The 18,856-nt window shown below is 35.9% G+C and overlaps 1 protein-coding gene across 1 annotated transcript in view; it reads left to right on the top strand.

Annotated features, from left to right (window-relative positions):
- Window positions 1-3,391: 3,391 nt before the first annotated feature.
- Window positions 3,392-18,856, top strand: part of GABRA1 (gamma-aminobutyric acid type A receptor subunit alpha1) — a gene marked incomplete at both ends in the record, with an annotated part of 56,773 nt that continues 41,308 nt past the window's right edge. The window contains 2 exons of the mRNA XM_084243357.1: window positions 3,392-3,465; window positions 6,691-6,803. Coding sequence (XP_084099483.1) covers window positions 3,392-3,465; window positions 6,691-6,803 — 187 coding nt within the window. The remainder of the gene's footprint in view (window positions 3,466-6,690; window positions 6,804-18,856) is intronic.

Here is an 18,856-nt window from a genome sequence, read left to right on the forward strand (position 1 = left end):
TGAACGGAGCGATTTATTTAAAGTTGAATACTCCTCGTCCTAAGAAACCAGCGCAATTCATGTTTAAAGAAGCCCGTGTTTTCTCCAACATCACAAAACCCGAAAACAGTTGCCACCAAAGACCAAAAAAACATTCTGAGCGCGTTCTCGCTGTCCTTTAAGCTCAGACAGAAGGTGGGGTGGAAGCGCTCACAACCTGTGAAAGTGCGAAGGACTCTCTACACCTGGTGGCCAAATCCCTGCTGCCCAGAACTCTCCCCTACCATCTCTCATCTTTCGTGACTGTGCAAGGCACAGGGATTTAGACATGTATGTGGGAGTGCGTGTGAGGGAGGGAAGCGAGAGGACGGTGTGTTCTCCACATGTGTAACCCTGCATCTCCCTGTTCCCTAGCTTGCATTTATTCACAAGCATTCATTAGTTAAATATTTGATCAAAGGTGGAATATTTGCAATGAACAGCTTTCTTTTTAATGGACACACCTTAAACAGTGTACAGAAATTCAAAGTGTGAAAATTCTGAGTGTAGTACCTTTCTACTTCCCTCCCCCTATTTCTACTCCCCCCCCCCCCAAAAAAAAAGGGGAACGCTTGCAGCAGATTGTAGAAGGATTTGAGTCTGCAGCTAGAGAGAAGGGGATTAGGGCCAGAGCGGTGCAAGTTAAATTGTGCTGCATATAAAAAATGGGCGGATTGGTCTCCAGCTCCAGAGGCTGGTACCACCTTCCTTTCTAAAATAAAATCTCTCTGGCATGAAGTCACCGCCTATTTCACATCCGGTTTGCCCTGGGACGTATTACTACTGTCTTGGTAAAGAGAAATCTTTTGTTGTATAGCTGCAGATTGGAGATTGGGAAGCAAATTTGGGTGTGAAATCCTCAGCAAAGGCGCACGCAGAGTCCATGATGGCTCAGACCGAGTGAGTGAGAGGCAGAGCGAGGACGCCCCTCCGCTCCCGGCGCGCCCGACGCGCGGACTCGCGCTGGCTCCAGGCTCTCCACGATTTTCTCTCGCAGACTTTTCCCGGGTCTTGAGCGATCCTGTGCCCAGAGGGGGCCCGAGGTAAGTGCGGCTTCGGACCGCAACACAGTGAGCTTTGAACGTGGCTTTTCCTAGCCGGAGAGACGGGAATGCTAGAGTGGGGGAAAAAAAGAAAGCGGGAGAGGATTAGAGCCTGATCCCAGAGCAGGTAGAAACAACGAATGTTTTTCTTTCAGGGTGAAAACCGCAGCGATACAGGAAGCATTATTTTCTCCCCCTGCCTCTTCTTTTCTTGCCCCCATTCTTAGGCAGATTTGAATTTTTTTCCGCGGGGTGGGTGGTGACACGCCGTTTTAGTCTTTTTTTTTTTTTTTTTCCTCTTTTCCCCCCACCCCCCTTGCAGGAGGGAGCTGGGATGAGGTGGGGAGGGGCGTCGGGGGGCATAGTGGAAAGTTCAGACGCTGGGACAGAAAACCTGCCTCAGCGTTCCAGCCTAGGGAAGGCAGTCTCCTTCTGGCTGCACAGATCCCTCTTTTCTCCTTTACAGTGGACGCTGCTGAAATGCCCTCTGGTGTAGGGGTCTCTCCCATTCCGAACACGAAAAACTCAACTTCCATTTGATGTGGATGGCCCGGGATGTGGGCGTCTGGAGTGTGTGTTTGGGGGGAGGTGGAAGGTGGAAGGGGTATGGCTGCTTAGTGCTTCTTTTAGACTATTATGTTTGTATTTGCAAGAAACTTTCTCACTCAACAACTCAAGTGCCACGACAGGCTTGTTTTTCTCTTTTTCAAATGTCAGAGGAGGACAAAAAACTGATACTTTGCCTCGGGGTTATGGTTTGTTTCATTTGTCCCTTCAGGAATTACCCCCCTTCAACAAAGACCAACAAAAATTAATAGGGTAAGAGGAATTGTTTTTCCTTCATAATAGATGTTGAAGATTCATAAAAGGGTGAAATTATAATAGTGCAATTTGGATGCAATATTTTAACATAATGGTAGCTATCCAAAATTTCTTGTCCTATTCAACTCATCTGTGTCAAAACCCATCACTACATTTAGTAAAAGCCATGATGAGGTTCACAGCTCTTACCTCTAGATCTAGATAATTTCTCTCTGAACACATTGTTTCATAGCTTACATGTCCGTTTATAATGGTTTTTACTGATATAAATGATCCCTGAGTGTATTTAATATTTGTGTAGATGTATCTAAAGGCACACCACATTAAATTATAGGGTACATGACAGAAACTATGCTTTAAAAGACTAGCAATCCATTAATCACTGATCCTACTAGGGAGTTAGACATTCAGGGAAGTGCTATCAAATACCTTGAACAATTCATATCATGACTGGAATTAATTATAGCACATTAAAATAAAATGTTACTATATCTGCTCCTTAATCAGGTAATTCACTGATTTCTAAAAATTGACTCCACAAATAGATTATGATTTTTAAAAACATTCTCTAAGATTTTCATACTGCTCCATCCCTCCAGCACCCCACTATCAAGTCTAAATTCAACAATCAGATGGTGATTGATTGCACTTTACCTAAGAGGGAAAAAGATTCCCTTATTCATGCAAAGCAAAGCACTCCAGCTTCCATCTGTTTGAGATAAAACATTTTCTAACAGCAACCTGGCAGAATTCAAGAGGGCTTAAAAGATATGTGTGGGCATGTTTTGTGCATTTATGTGAGTGTGGTTTGTGTGTGAGAGAGATGAGCACATGGCTTGACTATAAAGTGCGTCCTTTAGCCTCACAGGAACATCAGTGAGCATATTTAACAAGGCAATCACAAGCAGAGAATATAAGGACGACTTCGGCATTCAACAATGTGTTTTCTATTTTTTTTTAAACATAAATACAGTTGCTGCTATAATCAAGGTACATCCAGAATGCACAGATGTATTCAGTCATCAAAGTATATTAACTTACCCCATCACACTCTGCAAACATGCACTCTGTTATCGACACAGCTTAAAAATTTCAGTGCACAGTTCAGTTGTGGAAACTCAGAACAGAAAGGTCAAAATTTTCAGATGGTAAACAACAAAGGGTGTATCCAAACTATACTGGAAATATGAAACCTAGAGGGGGGGGAAAAAACTCACAGTTTTTATGTTAAGCAACATTGTCACCTGAAAGCATTTTAACTTGTATTCTTTTACAGGCAATATTAAGACACCAAAATATTTCTGAATGGAGAAATTGAAGGGAAAGTAGAGAATGGATGGTCTAGGTTTCCATTGCTTCCAATGAGGTGTCATATCCCAGTGAGGTCATTTCCTGACTTCAAAGCTTCATCTGAACTGCCTCAGTCAGCCCTAGTGGTTATAACCTGATGTTTCTTGCAAGAAACATTGATCTCTACTTGTTCTACTTTTCAGCTGCACTAGCCCGCCATGAAGAGAAGTCTCGGTCTCTCTGATTATCTTTGGGCCTGGACCCTCCTTCTGAGCACAGTGACTGGAAGAAGGTGGGGACAATTTATTTTAAATCTGCATGAGAATTTCTGAAACTTTTCATATATTCTATCAGGGGGAAGAAAACTGTCCTTGGATGAATTCATGACTAAGGGAATTCAAAAAACTTAACTGCAATAAAATTCCAGCTAAGAATAAAGAAGAAATATATGAAAAATAAATAATCATCTTATTTGAATGTTCGTTAGAATACACTTAACATGCCTTTGTTAAGGAGTGTATTACTTTAACATCTATGTCTTAAATTGAACTTCTCACTGTTCAGTGGTAACTTAACCAAACTTGCGGTCTCCTAATTCATAGCAAAAGTGACCCCAGTTGATGTTTGCATCCTATGACAGTGTCACTTAGAAGTGGAAAGTTTAAAATAATATTTGAAATTTGAAACTCCAAGTCTCTATAAATGTGAATTTCATGTTTTGAAACCATTTTTTATGTAACCAACAGAGGTAGACTATACCAGACATCTATTTAAAAACATTAGATAAAAATTGAACTTCATTTATGCATAACTAACTCTGGTATAAGTTCTAAGAAAAATGTAGTAATAAGCTTACCCATACTCAAAATATTTACTAATGATCAAATCAAGCCTACAAACATATTACAATGGTAATGATGTAAATGACCAAACAATTCAGATTATTTTTTATCTTTTACATTTCTAGTGTAGTCCACTCCTATGGCTGATAAATAAGTCTTAGCCTATTATAAAAACTTAAGAGTCATCAAGATGAAATGGAAAGTGAACCCTTATGAGATGAAGCAGAAAAATGGAAAAGTCTGGAAAGATGTGAATTTAGGAGGATTTCTTAAACTGAAAAGTTATCCGTTATTATTTTTTTGGCTATTGTGTGTGGTGAATAACCACTGCCAGATGAACAGGAAATGCATTATGGCCAGATACTCTTAATCTTAGGAGTTAAAAATTCTTCCCTGCTTTTGAAAAATTATATGAAGTGTTACTATTGTAATGACCTGTAGATGGAGTTAGTGCACAGTGTTTTACTATATAGTGGTTCATATGGAATCAAAATCAGGTACTGTAACTGACATTTCTCTTCAAATCGTACATTCAGTTTAGGAAACATTACATTGGCATGAGTGCTTAATACCAAATAAATAATCTTGATCTTTGTCCTAAGGTTCTTCTCTGACAATTACAGTTGACATCGTAAGTTAGAAGTAAAGATGAAGAACAACTGGGTTATAAAATCACCTCAAGGAAAGATTAGCGATTGCAAGTGGAAAAGCGGAGCTGGTTTTCTGGGAGGGGGAGAGGGAAGTCCTTTTGACCTTTGTATTCCAATGTAAATGGCTGGAATGCAGCATCTATGAGATAAAACCAGGAAAAAGCCATTTCCTTAATTTGACATATATTGTGTAAGCAAAGGGCCTGCAGGCAAAGGTAACAGACAGCTCCATATTCTAGCCATTATATTAACAATTTAATTGTAGTCCTTCATGTCATACCACCTCATCTGGCCCCACTTCTTATTTCACTCCTTTCTTCCTCAGACTACTTGATCAGGTTCTCCTCACAACTTAAGGTGTGCTAGCATTTCTTTTCCACCTTTATCAAGATGACCTTCCAATATCCTTGAAAGATGCATGCACAATACATGGTTTGTGACAACAAGTTTTTATAAATAATTGCACTCAGAATAGGATATTTTGCTTTATTGGTGTCATCTGCTAATGAGACACCCTGGAAGACAGAGCTCATTGAAAATTTGATTTCAAAAACCAGCAAGATGCTTAATTTTGCCAAAGGAGAGTAAACCTTCATTATGCATAGTATTGATGTTGAAATTAGGAGTATGAAAATTTGTTTTATAGAGGTGTATTTCATGTTTAATATTGTGAATAGTTTTAGCTAACATAAATTTATTAAATTTAAATTTTATCAGAAAAATGGCCATTGCATTTTGCCAGTATAAAATTACCTACAAAATTGTGTTTATTTTTGAAATACTTTGATTTTTTTTCTTACTCCTGTCAAATCCTGGTTTCAAATGTCACTATTGTTCTTAGATTTAGTTATAATATAAAAACGCAAGTGAATCAAAAGCATGTTCACTAGAATGTGAGAAAGTGATATTTTGTGGCAGTATCTTAGTTTACACCCTGTATGCCTTTTTTTTTCCCCACTCAGTCAAAGCAGTCATTGAAATCAATCAGTGAGTATGATCCATCCTATGACAGAAACTCTTTCTTCAAAGAATTTTGGAGGTGCATACTAAGCATTACATACCATGTGAATCAAGGATAGATAAAATGACATTGATGGGAGAAACCCGCGACATTTGAACTGTGGTCACTACATAATTGAAACTAAAAACTAGAACTAATGAGGGCTAAAACTACACGTAAACTAGAGAGATTTATAAAGAAACAATACCCCAATATAGAAAGATGGAAATAAAGTTTTAGACTAAAAGTTGAAGAAAACTGGGGTCTAGCTGTGTTCCTTAAACAAAACCCTAAATTGGCACTACAGCTTAAAAAGCTACAAATTAAGAAAATACTGAGCCACAGTTTTTGAAGGTATCTTTTACTTCTAAGATCAGACACAACAAAATTTCAATTTATTAGAGGTTTGAGTAGACAGATTATAAAATCTGTTTTCATAAACTCTAAATGGAATGAATTTGCACCAATGTGCAAATGTAATAATAATACCAAGTAACACATTTTATCCATTTTTCTCATTTAAATATCTTGAGAAAACATTAAATAACAAAGTGCCTATATATAAAGTGGGGAAGAACATTAGTAGATAAAACCTTAAGCTTAAGCCACATGTTAAATTTAATGAAAACAAAACTATTAGTGATTTTGGTAGTTCACAAACATATATTTTTGGGAGAGAGACGTTTTCCAGATTTCTTCTTTATCCTACCATGCATTAACTTTTTGCTTGCTCCATGAAGACATGCATTACTGCACTGCGTACATACTGAGAAATACAAAATTAGAGACAAAACTCATTTCCTATAATTTTCCTTCCATAGTTAGAAATGTTAAAAACCTTATTGTCTAAGAGAAAAAATATGACAAAATTGTAAAATTTAAAGCATTACATTTTTTAACTTTACAGAAAGAATATTCAAATTAAGTTTCAATAGAAAGCAAAGTAGAAAAATCTGGAGCAGGCTTTATTTTTAAAACGTTGAAATGAATAATATAGATATCGCCTCCCCCCATGTCTTTTTCAGTTATGGACAACAGTCATTACAAGATGAACTCAAAGACAATACTACTGTTTTCACCAGAATTTTGGACCGACTCCTAGATGGTTATGACAATCGCCTGAGACCAGGATTGGGAGGTGGGTTGTATTACTGTATTTTTATTTTAGAACAAAGTATTAAAGCCTGCTTTCCTTCTAAATGGTAAAGTAGTAAGAATGGCAGCATGCAGTTTAATAACTAACCCTATTTTTAATAGATTGTGCAATGTAAATTAAATTCATCCTGATAGTTTCATGCACATATCCATATTTAGTAAAAGGCAGATACACACTTCTCCTAATGCCATGAAAAAAAAGTTACATTTACTTGACAATTACATTATGTGTAATGATTTTATTACACTGAGGAAAATGGGTGTAATATTTCCCGTTGCCGAAAAACTGTATCTTTTTGATTTGGCTTTGCTGTGTCTGCATTGAATTCAAGTAGAATATCTTTGAATTTGTTGTTATAAACATTTATTTTGGAATATCACATACTGACCTACTATTTTGTGCTAGAATGCCACCACCTCTGGGATGAAATGAATTTTTTAACCATGTACTCAAACTTCAACCCTGATTTTTGTAGTAAAATTTGATTTTTCTTTGTATACTAGTTAATTGATTATATTAATGAATTTCCACTTGGAAGACAGCACTTAATAGTAAAATATTACACACTTATTGAATAGTCCTTGGATAAGATAATCAAGCTACCTTATTTAAATAAAAACTAATGGAGCCTAAACAAATAATGATCTCAGAGCAAAATAAGTTTAAGCAAGGAAATAAATTCATTCAAAGTAACATAGGAAACCAAGGTTATGACTCCCAGTTGTAATTAATGTTGTATTTTTCCGGAAGCATTTGTAGAAACTAATCAATTGCAATATTTAAATTATAATTAAATGACGATATTAAGACAGCAAAGATGTACAAAGAATAAGAAGCTTAATAATTCGAATTTTGATTACCAATTAATGCTAACATGGATTTAGGGTCACTTTGTATTACTACTTTGGGTAATGTAATCAAGTGGATGGCATTTTGCACCTCTGTTGAGGATGTCAGGTGCCACTAGTGGCTCAGATTTAAGGAAACTGCTTTGTCAAAGATACTGCTCAAATATCTGTCAATGGTCTTATTAGGTGTCCTTTCTGGTCAATTTCAAACATTAATTTTAGGACATGCTATACAAATTTCTTTGGGTTTATATTTGGGTTTATAGTCTACCCAAACTTATCTTTACTGACTTTTTAGACAAATATTTAAGGAATAATATTTATTGGCCACAAAATGGATGATAAAATTGTGCATGCAATATATTAATATAATGTTGGTATATATCTAAATGTTTCAATTGGTTTTAAGAAAATGTTCTTAATTAATAAAGTTTAAAATAAATTACAAAGACTGTAAGTAGGGGAGAAATGTAGAAATAGAAGAAAAGGTCAGAATGGTGATACAACTTTCATAAAACAAAACTTTTGGAAGTGTTGAAGGGAATGTCTCTTATTCTTTTATTATTCTCCTCTCTGCTCCATGATATCAATCCCTGCAATATCAGCAGAATGTCACATCCAAAAACCTACTCTTCACTCTATTAGAGGGAATTTAATTTAAGACTGTAATATGTTAATGTGAGTATCCTCTGTAAGTGCTGTGCATAGTTTTCAATTTGTTAAGGAATTTTACATATGCACGTGCACACACTTTCTTTTTTTTTTTTTTTAAAGATTTATTGATTGATTTATACATACAAGCACTGGGTACAGTCAGAAGCGCGGGAGGGTGAGAGAATTCACCAGAGCCAGAGTGGGGAGCAGAGCAGGCAGAAGGACCGAAGTACACTGCTGAGGGGAGCAGCGGGTGGCAGGAGAGGTCTGCGCGCCATGTGGGACCCTCCTCTGGTGGCCGGGGAGCAGCCGGGGATCGAACCAGCGCTGCAGAGGCTGCGGGCAGCTTCGCAACCCAGCGTTCAACTGCAGCGCCACCAGGGAGGCCCCACACACTTTCTTTAATGACCAGCTGTGTGGTTGTATTACTGCTTGGATGTTTGGAATACAGTAACACATTTGTGACTGCTCCTTTACACTTAATTGCATATAATAAAACCTTAATAAATGGGTATATTGAATTTTAAATGAAATATAGGCTAAGCAGAAAACATTTTATCTACTCTTCACATACATGCCTAGGTTTTGGAAAGCTATAGACCTTAAGGATGTATAATGTAGACTAGGAATGGTTGAAGAGCTAATTTTCAAGATAGGACATAATGGTAATTTGTTAATAGAAGTAGTGAATCATGACAATTTTGGCAAACTCTACTTTTGTTATCTATTTAATTCTCCCCAAATAAGAAAATTAGACATGCATTTAAAGAACACAAATAGTAGCAGGTCAAAAATAGACATTTCCTTTTAGTTGAAATAGATATAATATGCCGTAGTAATAGAGAACTGAAGGATTTAAGAAAATTTACAAGAATGAGTGTGCATTAGTCTTTGTTGAAGATGATTTTTTTGATATTTCTGACTCCTGGAAACAGTCATTTTGAGAATATAATAGATATTAAGACAAATTAGTTCAAATATTTTTCTCTGGTTCTATTTTATGCATCACCCAGAAATATAATGCAATTGATTATGACTGACTAGAGATTTATAAAAAAGCTTTAATACTAAGTTAATTTTTTTTTTTTAAATTTTGGAGTGTGGTTTTGGCCCTATAGGATATAGTGGCATGTGTTTGTTACACATATCTTCAGAATCATTTTTAAGTATATTTCGAGAATGGTTGCCTTTAGAAAACTTTAAAACATCAAATATAATTTTTAGGTATCTAAAAATTATAATTAGTTGCAGAATTAGAGAAAATTGTTAAAACCATGTTAAAATTGAAAATTTCTAATACATATTTTTCTGCAAGTTATTTCATTTCATTTTTTACCATAGACTTTTGGAGTTCTCATTGTAAAAATGAACCTTTTTTTTTTTTTTAAAGACATGCCCTGTTTGCCTTTAGAGGAAAAGACTATGTAGAGGAAAAACTGGAAAGAGTATCATGAGCTTATAATGGTGTAAAAGCGTCCTCTAAGTAGGTTCATGATCACAGTGTGATAGCATCTTACAAGAGAAAGGGGTCCACTCTCTTTATAGGACAGTCTTGTTTAATGAAAACAATAACATTGTGTAGAAAGCAGGGACATTTTGTTCTGAATATACAGAAAATAAAGACATGTGATAAGCCAAGACTTGTGATTAATATAAGAAACTCTTGCATGTGCAAATTCATCATGACCTGTTTTTGAGAAATACACACATATTAGAAGGGATAGCATCATTCTTTGGAGATATACATAGTGTATCCACAAATTATGATGAAAAATATATAATGTGGTCATCCAGATGATAAAAATTAGTTTGCAGATATCTTAACACTATTTCAAAAGACTACCAGGGCCAAGAGCAATATTGAGAAAGTGAAAATAAAATGAAAACATATAAGAGAGACATTCTGGAAGGGATTTTATCCCTCCCAAAGCTAGAGGAGATAAAAGAACTAGAATGTATGTGATTCTAATAATTTAATATAGTCTACTCAGGAATGTAAAGAGAATAACTGCTTGACCACATTCAACTGCAAAATTCATGAAGAAACCTTTAAGTAGCCTTGAAATGAAACAGTTTGTAGCCAGAAAATACAAATCAAAATTGATTCTAATTTAAAATCAATTTAAGGGCTTTTTTTTTTTTCTTGAAGCCATGGGATGGGCTGAAGAGTGTTTTTGTAAGGATCTTGCCTAAAACATGGATGGTATAGAAAAATTAAATTGTTCATTATGCTTTTTATTTTAAATCAAAGACTCTGGGGCCTCCCCGGTGGCGCAGCAGTAGAGTGCTGGGTTGCGAAGCTGCCCGCGGCCTCTGCGGCGCCGGTTCAATCCCCGGCTGCTCCTCGGCCACCGGAGGAGGGTCCCACATGGTGCGCAGACCTCTCCTGCCACCCGCTGCTCCCCTCAGCAGTGTACTTCGGTCCTTCTGCCTGCTCTGCTCCCCGCTCTGGTGAATTCTCTCACCCTCCCGCGCCTCTGACTGTACCCAGTGCATGTGTGAACAAAACAAAAAAAAACAAACAAGCAAACAAATAAAGAAAAACATGCCTCTATTAAAAAAAAAAATCTTAAAAAAAAATAAATCAAAGACTCTGAAAAGGTACAATTTTCAATTTTTCAATGTTGCTCCTTAATGACTGTGTCTATAATAAACTGAAGAAGCCTGTATTTCTCCAGCTTTCTAAAACAATAAATGTTCCTCCTTCTCTGAGCTGCATCTGTCTTGGTAAAATTTCAGCCATCAACATAGTGGCATAGGGGCAAAGCAACCACTAAACATAGATCTAGAATTTCATTTAGAAGGAGGATTTCAAGTTTCTAAGGACAAGGGATGCACTTCCAGTGCCATCTTTCCCTTCCCTTTTGTCCTACCATATCTACAGTCTAGCCTTCACTGAAGACATGACAAACCCCCTGGTGAGCTAGGCTGATGTCAGATAGTTTATTGTCTGTGACATGCACCAAGCTGAAGGTTGACCCTTCCTTCTGCTCACTGGCTCATTCTCACAGATCTAGCTTACAAAAGACATTTCCTTCTATAAACAACTTCATTGCACTCCTTGCAAAACAGATTAGGGCAAAGCCATTTTTAAATGGAACTCAAACAGGATAGTGCAGAAGGAATGAGACTGTAATGGGTCCACATTTTAAAGGAATTACAAAATTTTTCATTCTCTCCCTCCTTGCTGAAGGTATTTTCTAGCAATATAATCTCTAAATTTTGCCTTAAATTTAGTCTCAAAAAAATATAGGATGATGAAGGTTTCTCAAAGATTTTTATCATCAAACTATATAGACAATGAAGGCAAGGAGAGATGAATGTGCAGTAATCATGTGACAAACCCAGACAGATAGGGAGAGAAGTAAATAAATAAATAGGTAGGTTGTAAGGAGGGTATCCTTACTATAACCTTAACAGATATTTAGTTAGGCTTTTCTTCTCTTTCTGAAAGTGTTATCAGTTTGGGTTGTTTGTTGTTCATTTTAGATTTTACTTAATCAGCTAGAGGAGTGTTTGGATTGGATTATAACCAACACTTTTTCTCAAGGTATTTAGTATCAACACGTTATTTATCAATCTATGCTTCAAAACAGACTTTTTCCTTATTTTTATAACTTCCCTAATTTTGGACTTTTTATGTCTGTATAAGACCTCTTTGACTTTCTGAATAGCTCAGCTTTCAAATATAAGCATCTCCAAAGAAGCTGGGTTGGATATGCATGCTGTTGGCCAAGTGGTGTTGACTCCTTGGGATCTTGGGTTGTGTTCATAACAAAATAAGTAAGGAAAAACTAAGAGTATTCATGTAAAATGAAAAGCATATTAATTTTTATGAAATTTTGTGTGACTTTGTAAAATTTAGGTGACTAGAGGTTAGAGAAAGCAGTATAATTTTATCCTATTTAAATTTCAACATTGTTGTATCTCAAAATTATAAGGTAGCTGATAGTCACGTTATATTTTATTATTATATTTTTGCATCCTATGCAATGTTGAGATCAGAGAGAACCATTTTATTCATATTCAACTGAAACTGAAACACATTTTATATTTATATTAAAAGGACAGAGCTTAAAAATGTAGAGAACAAGATATTTCTATCACATTGTCATAGTTTTAACTAAAGATTCTGAGTTACTGACAATACCAAAAAGAGGTTTATTCAATCATTTTTGTGCTGTTGTTATTACGTTTACTTTACCAGAGAATGATTTTTCATATTCCCTTTTGAAATTCTAATCTGAAACCTTTCTTTTTGAATTTGCTGTAGTTTTATCTGGTTCCTTAAAGCAAGGTGTGCAGCAGATGCTCAGATTTTGGCATAATGCAGTTCATTTGAACAGAAATATTCTATTTAGATATTCCATAATTCTGTAGAACTTTGGAGAAAATGCAGTTATCAAAAACCCAAGAGCAACTGAATTGGTAAGATGACCCCAGAGCACCCCTTAACCTTTACTGGCCAAGGCTCTCCAGGAAGCTCACGAAGCCAGCTTACCTAGTGAGTCTAACCTAGATGTCCAAAGGAAAGTCGTAGTATGCTTAGAAACTTCCTATGCTTATATTTTCTCCTGTATATAAATCTCTACCTGATCAGTGCCAAGAATTTCCTAAGATAAAGTATAACCACCGAGACTGTGTTTCAGTCATAAAGGCAAAATTATGATGAAACAGCTGCAGTTTATTTTTTGTGCAGCTATTTTGGACCTTTTTATCCACTTCCCATGTTGATTCCAGAACCAATGTGGATTATATTTTTTAAAATGTTTTCTATAAATGATTGCTTTCTTTTCAGGTAGAATTTGAATTTTTTATTTGAAAACTAGTATCATGCTTTTGAGATGACAATGTTATTGTTAATAATTCTGGACTTTGATATTTTGGAAATATTAAGAGGAATCAAAGGCCTAAGTAGATGGCATATCCCTCCAAGACTGTGTATTAATATTTTCACACCTAACATGCTATAATGGGAATAACAAATATGATCCTTTGAAAATACTGCATATTTTATAATTTTTATCAAGACTTACATAGACTAATAGAAACCCCTTCCTCTAGAGGAACAATATCACTCTCCTCTATAGAATCACAATATAAGGGAGAAAATTCTCAGTGAAAATGCAGTAAAATTTTACCTTTTCCACCCTGGGAGATCCTTGTATCACCTGAGTTCTGGGCGTCTGAAACACAAAAAGATGAGGGACTGGTTAGACACCCTGAAATGTGGCTTTCTAACTCATGACCAGACTTAATAGCTTAGCCTAGCCATAATTAAGGAGTTCTACATATTCAGGAGAAACTTACTATTACAAAAAATTAAGGGAACAGAAATGAAGGATATGGAGTAAACACATTGCTTGAGGCAGAGAGGCAGAGAGATGAAACACTCTGTAACCCGGGAGTACCATGGATACTGATGTCAGGAGCCCAGGATCCTTTCAATTTCCAAACAGGACTGTTTCAAAGTGGGGTTTTAAGATAAACTTTATTATCATGACTAATGCCAGTCCATTTAGTCTCCATAGAGTGACTGCCTAATAAAACACTGCATATAATTCTTCACAGCTGAGTCCTTCTATATTTTTATTACACTCTTACAATCCTTTATTCACACAACATCAACTCTCTTAAACTGCAACTAACAATCTTTCACTTCACTACCGAAAGTGTTCCTGCTGCATTACAACAAGGGCCAACTGTTCCGTGAAATGCACAAGCTCTTTAGGTGTGGCCCTGCTGGTCTCTAGAGGGTCATTGTGTACTGTGACCATCGGTATCACTAGATTCCAGATGTACTGGACTTTCTATTACTTAAACAGAACATTGATTCTTACCTGTGATCTTATTCTTTCCTCTCCTTGAAACATCTTTCTCCAGATCTATCATTCACAAAATTATTCTCAGCTTTTAGGTCTGAGTTCAAAGTCTTCTCTTCAAAAGATATTCTTTAAAAACATTTATAATCATCTGAAACTTATTAGTGTAATTTATACATACATGTTTGTATATAACTATCTATGTAATTCTATCTCTCTATCTATCTATCTATCTATCTATCTATCTATCTATCTATCTATCTATCTATCTATCTATCTATCTATGCTTCTAATCTATCCAAAATATGTTTCCTTGAAACTATGAGATATGCTTTAGAAGATCAGGAACATTTGCACTTTTGTTGGCTGATATATCACTGCTACCGGGAACAGCCTATGCTTATCTATTACACAGAAAATGCTGAATAAACACTTGTTGAGTAAATTAATGCACCCAACAAATATAATTTTTTAAAGACTTATTTATTTATGCATACAAGAACTGGGGTGTAAACCAGAGGTGCGGGGTGTATGTGTGAGAGGATTCACCAGTGAGAGTGGGGAGCAGAACAGGCAGATCTACTGAAATACACTGCTGAAGGGAGCAGCGGGTGAGACAGGAGAGGTCCGTTGTGCCATGTGGGTAGCTCCCTGGCTGGGGATCAAACTAGTGCTGCAGTGGCTGGTGACAGCTTGATAGTGCTGTCTTTAACCCCTGTGCCACCCCAAATATCTTTCAAAGATATTGACTTCACAGTCTGACCTTTACTCCAATGCAATGTGTTCCTCAGAGAGATTAAAGGGTCATGCCTATATCACATAATATTTGTCCAGAAAAATCAGACTTAAAACCTGAATGTTTTGAATCTTGTTCAGTGAACTTACTACTTATCAGACTACACTGCTTTTCTCATTTGTGCTTTAAGCAGTAATCATCTTTCTGAATTACCACTTGAAAACATCTGTTATTTCAATAATTACTAGCAGGATATCAACATTATAGGAAATTCCCTGTAGTAACAGCTCTACTGCTATCTAGCACTTATAGAGTATATAATATAATGTGTATATATGTGCATACATTTACGTATGTGTATTTGTGTATAAATATACTTATGTTTGTACATATTTAAAGCTCAGCTTTTCAGACTTTGCCTGTATAAAGACTGATTTTTATTTATCATCAACAATTTCATTTTCACTGAAGTACTATTTTAAAATATTCCCAAGCACTGTGATAACTTATCATCACCATCATAATCCCATGCATAACTCTATTCCACGTATTTTTAATGAAAATTTGTGCCAATTTTAAAGAATCTACTGATATTTTATACATTGGACATTATGGATTATTATGAAGAAAATATTTGATTAATGAACATTTATTCCATCTGTATTATTTTATTTCCATTTTCATGCAATTTCCTAGTTACATAAGGGGCTCATTCATGTTTAGTTCCAGTTAGGTCAATAATTTCTGAACTGAACTTCATTAGAAGTACCTGACTCATGTCTCATCTTAAATAGAGTACTTCAAAGCACAGAAATATCTTGATTTTCCTTCAGGTGATCCACAGAAAAGCCTGAGTACTTTCTAGGTATTTCTAATAACACTTTAGAGTCTACTGCCAAGTCAATACAATATTTTACTAGAGCATATGAATTAGATTCTGATATTCTAGTGTGCCTTAAATAATAAAAACATATACACATATATATATATATATACCCTCCCCCCACCTTGTAGGGATTTCAACTTGGAGGAAAAGAGGAAGAAATGACTGAATTTTTCCAGAACTAGGAAAGAGAAAGTTTCCTTAACTGTTTCCATAGATCTCAGCCAAAGCACATACATAAGAACACATCTTTTTAATCCTGGTCCTAGGCCTAAAGAGGTCTTGATTTCAAACTACCATTTCTTCACCAATAAAGCAAGTCAACCATACCACTATTTACAATTTGGCTGAAGTTCATTCACAATAATTCTCTGACTATCTTGAACCTTTACACTATGGGTTATAAACCTTCTGTTTTAAAAAAGAATGGTGTCACATACCACTAAGGGAATTTCTGATGGGCTGTAGAGAAAGACATATCTTTGGTAAAAGGAGTCTATTTATTTTTAATTGCAATTGTGCTGAATGAAAATGAGGTTTAGGGATAATCATTAAGTATATATTTGAATAGAAAAATATGTAAGGGCATTAAGATATTAGATTTATGTGGATGATTGTTTTCCAGTAATTTTTTTTTCAAATTTTATGAATTTTCCAAACTACTATGAAGGTGTTTTCAGCATATTCTAATTTTTTAATAAACAACATAATGTATTATATTGGACTCAAGCCTACCCTAAAGCTTTTTTAATATTCTGTTTTGTATATAAATTTGAAACTACATTTCATTTTAAAACAGTAATAACAGACACACTGAAAATTATTACATAATAAATTTAAGGTTTGAGGCATATGGCATGATGGTTTGATTTACATGTGTTATGAAATGATTACCACAAAATCAGCTAACATATCACATGGATAGAATAAAAAGAAAAGGAAAAAAAAAATCCTTGTGATGAAATCTCCTAAGATTTACTTTTTTTTTTTAAAGATTTATTTATTTATTTATACAAGCACTGGGTACAGGCAGAAGCACGGGAGGGTGAGAGAATTCACCAGAGCCAGAGCAGGGAACAGAACAGGCAGACCAACGAAAAACACTGCTTAGGGGAGCACTGGGCGGCAGGAAAGGTCAGCGCACCATGTGGGACCCTTGCCAGTGGCCCGGGATCGAACCAGCGTGCAGAGTCTGCTGGCAGCTTTGCAGCCCTTCGCTCAACCACTGCGCCACCAGGGGAGGTCCACCTAAGATTTATTCTTAACAAATTTCCTGCATATCATAAAGCAGTGATAGCCACCGTCATCATATAGTACATCATATAGTACATTTCATTCCTAGTAGTTTTTAATCTTAGAACGGGAAGTCCATCTTCCTCCAATTCCCCCTCCATCCAGTTTCCTCCTCTAGTAAACACAAGTCTGATTTTTTTTTTCTATGAGTTTTTTTGGATTTTTTTTGTAATGTGTAGAATAGCATTCACAAATTAGTGTGGGAAATACTGGTGTAAATAAAGTTGACCATATCTACTTAAAACATGATTAGCATGCCAGTGTTCAATACAAATCTTCTAAGAGGCCTTAAACAGTTTTCCAACAATGGAAACTTTTTGTCCTTCTGAATATTCACTGACTGCTCATGATACATCAAAGAAAGGTGTTTGTGTTAACTGGCAAGGGAAATAAGTGAGAAGGGAAAGCATAGGAAGTGAGTGTTTTCTTCTAGTTATCTTTCCTCCCCTCACCCAAGTCCTAGATGGTATGCAGAACTTCATGTCCTATGCCCCTTCCCCTTCTGAAGCCATCACTCAAGTCTCCCATCAGTAGCAGGCACTGTGGTCTGCCACAGTTTGAGGATGTGGAAATTTTGCTACCTGAAGTTTAGGATTTGAAATATGTTTGGAAGAGAAAGAGGATGAACAGAGAGCAAAAATCAGAAACTCTTTAAGGATATGTGTCTGATTATAGTTATGGTGAGAAGTTGTCTTAAAATAACACTGAGTTTTGGGAAATATCTGAGGGCGGTGATTAGTTGAAAATAAGATGAGACACTTGAAGATGATGAATAGGTATGGTAAACATACTTAGGGGCAAGGATAGATGAAAGATTAAAGAAATAGACTTAACACATGGTTATAATCATTTATATGAATTACTTTCTATTTATGTTTAATCTTATTAGGGCAAAGTAACAATTCCTTATGGCAATCAGTGAACTTAAACATTTTATCTTTCAATTGATTAGTACAGTAATCTTTTTAAATTGGCTTTTTGGTCTTTTAATTTGTTGCTTAGACAGCATAGGCATCTACTAACAATCTAAATGTGCAGAAGGGAATAGCACATAGATTTTGCAAGTGGGTATCTCACTTCTCACAACACATTATCATGCTCCATAATACAATCGGCTGTGCCAAAAAAATTAAGCCGATTTTTTTGTATAGTTGGCTACCTTGTAGTGTTCCCTTAAAGTGCAGCAATTATTCCTTTCCCGACACAGGAAACAGACATTAGTAAAAAGGATTCCAGAAAACCTCTACCATACTGCCAACCACTGCAAGTGTGCTTGCAGGGATTAGCATATATTTTTCAAATAAGAATATATTTAATGAGAGACCCTTGATAAAAATGAATATAAAAAACAGATACCATTTAAATTACATAGATCTCACTCAGTTCCATAAAACAATCACCGTGTATCTTATATCTTATAATAGGAAGAGAACCAAAACTCAACCTTGAAAATAAAATGAGGTTGAGTCCACCAGTTGACAACAAAATAACTGGAAAATCTATTTTAATACTTATGTAAAAAGAAAATTTAGATATTAGTTCTCCTTGATCATACACCTCAAAGTGTCTTTTTTTAATATTTATTTATTTATGCACACAAGAGCTGGGGTGTAGGCCAGAGGTGCAGGGCGGGGGAGGGAGGTGAGAGGATTCACCAGAGGCAGAGTGGGGAGCAGAACAGGCAGATTGACTGAAATACACTGCTGAGGGGAGCAGCAGATGAGACGGGAGAGGTCTGCTGAGCCATGTTAGTTAGCTCCCTGGCCAGGGATCAAACTGGTGCTACAGTAGCTGTGGAT

Source organism: Talpa europaea (assembly GCF_964194135.1).
Source record: "Talpa europaea genome assembly, chromosome: 9".
In the NCBI taxonomy this organism is placed as follows: Eukaryota; Metazoa; Chordata; class Mammalia; order Eulipotyphla; family Talpidae; genus Talpa; species Talpa europaea.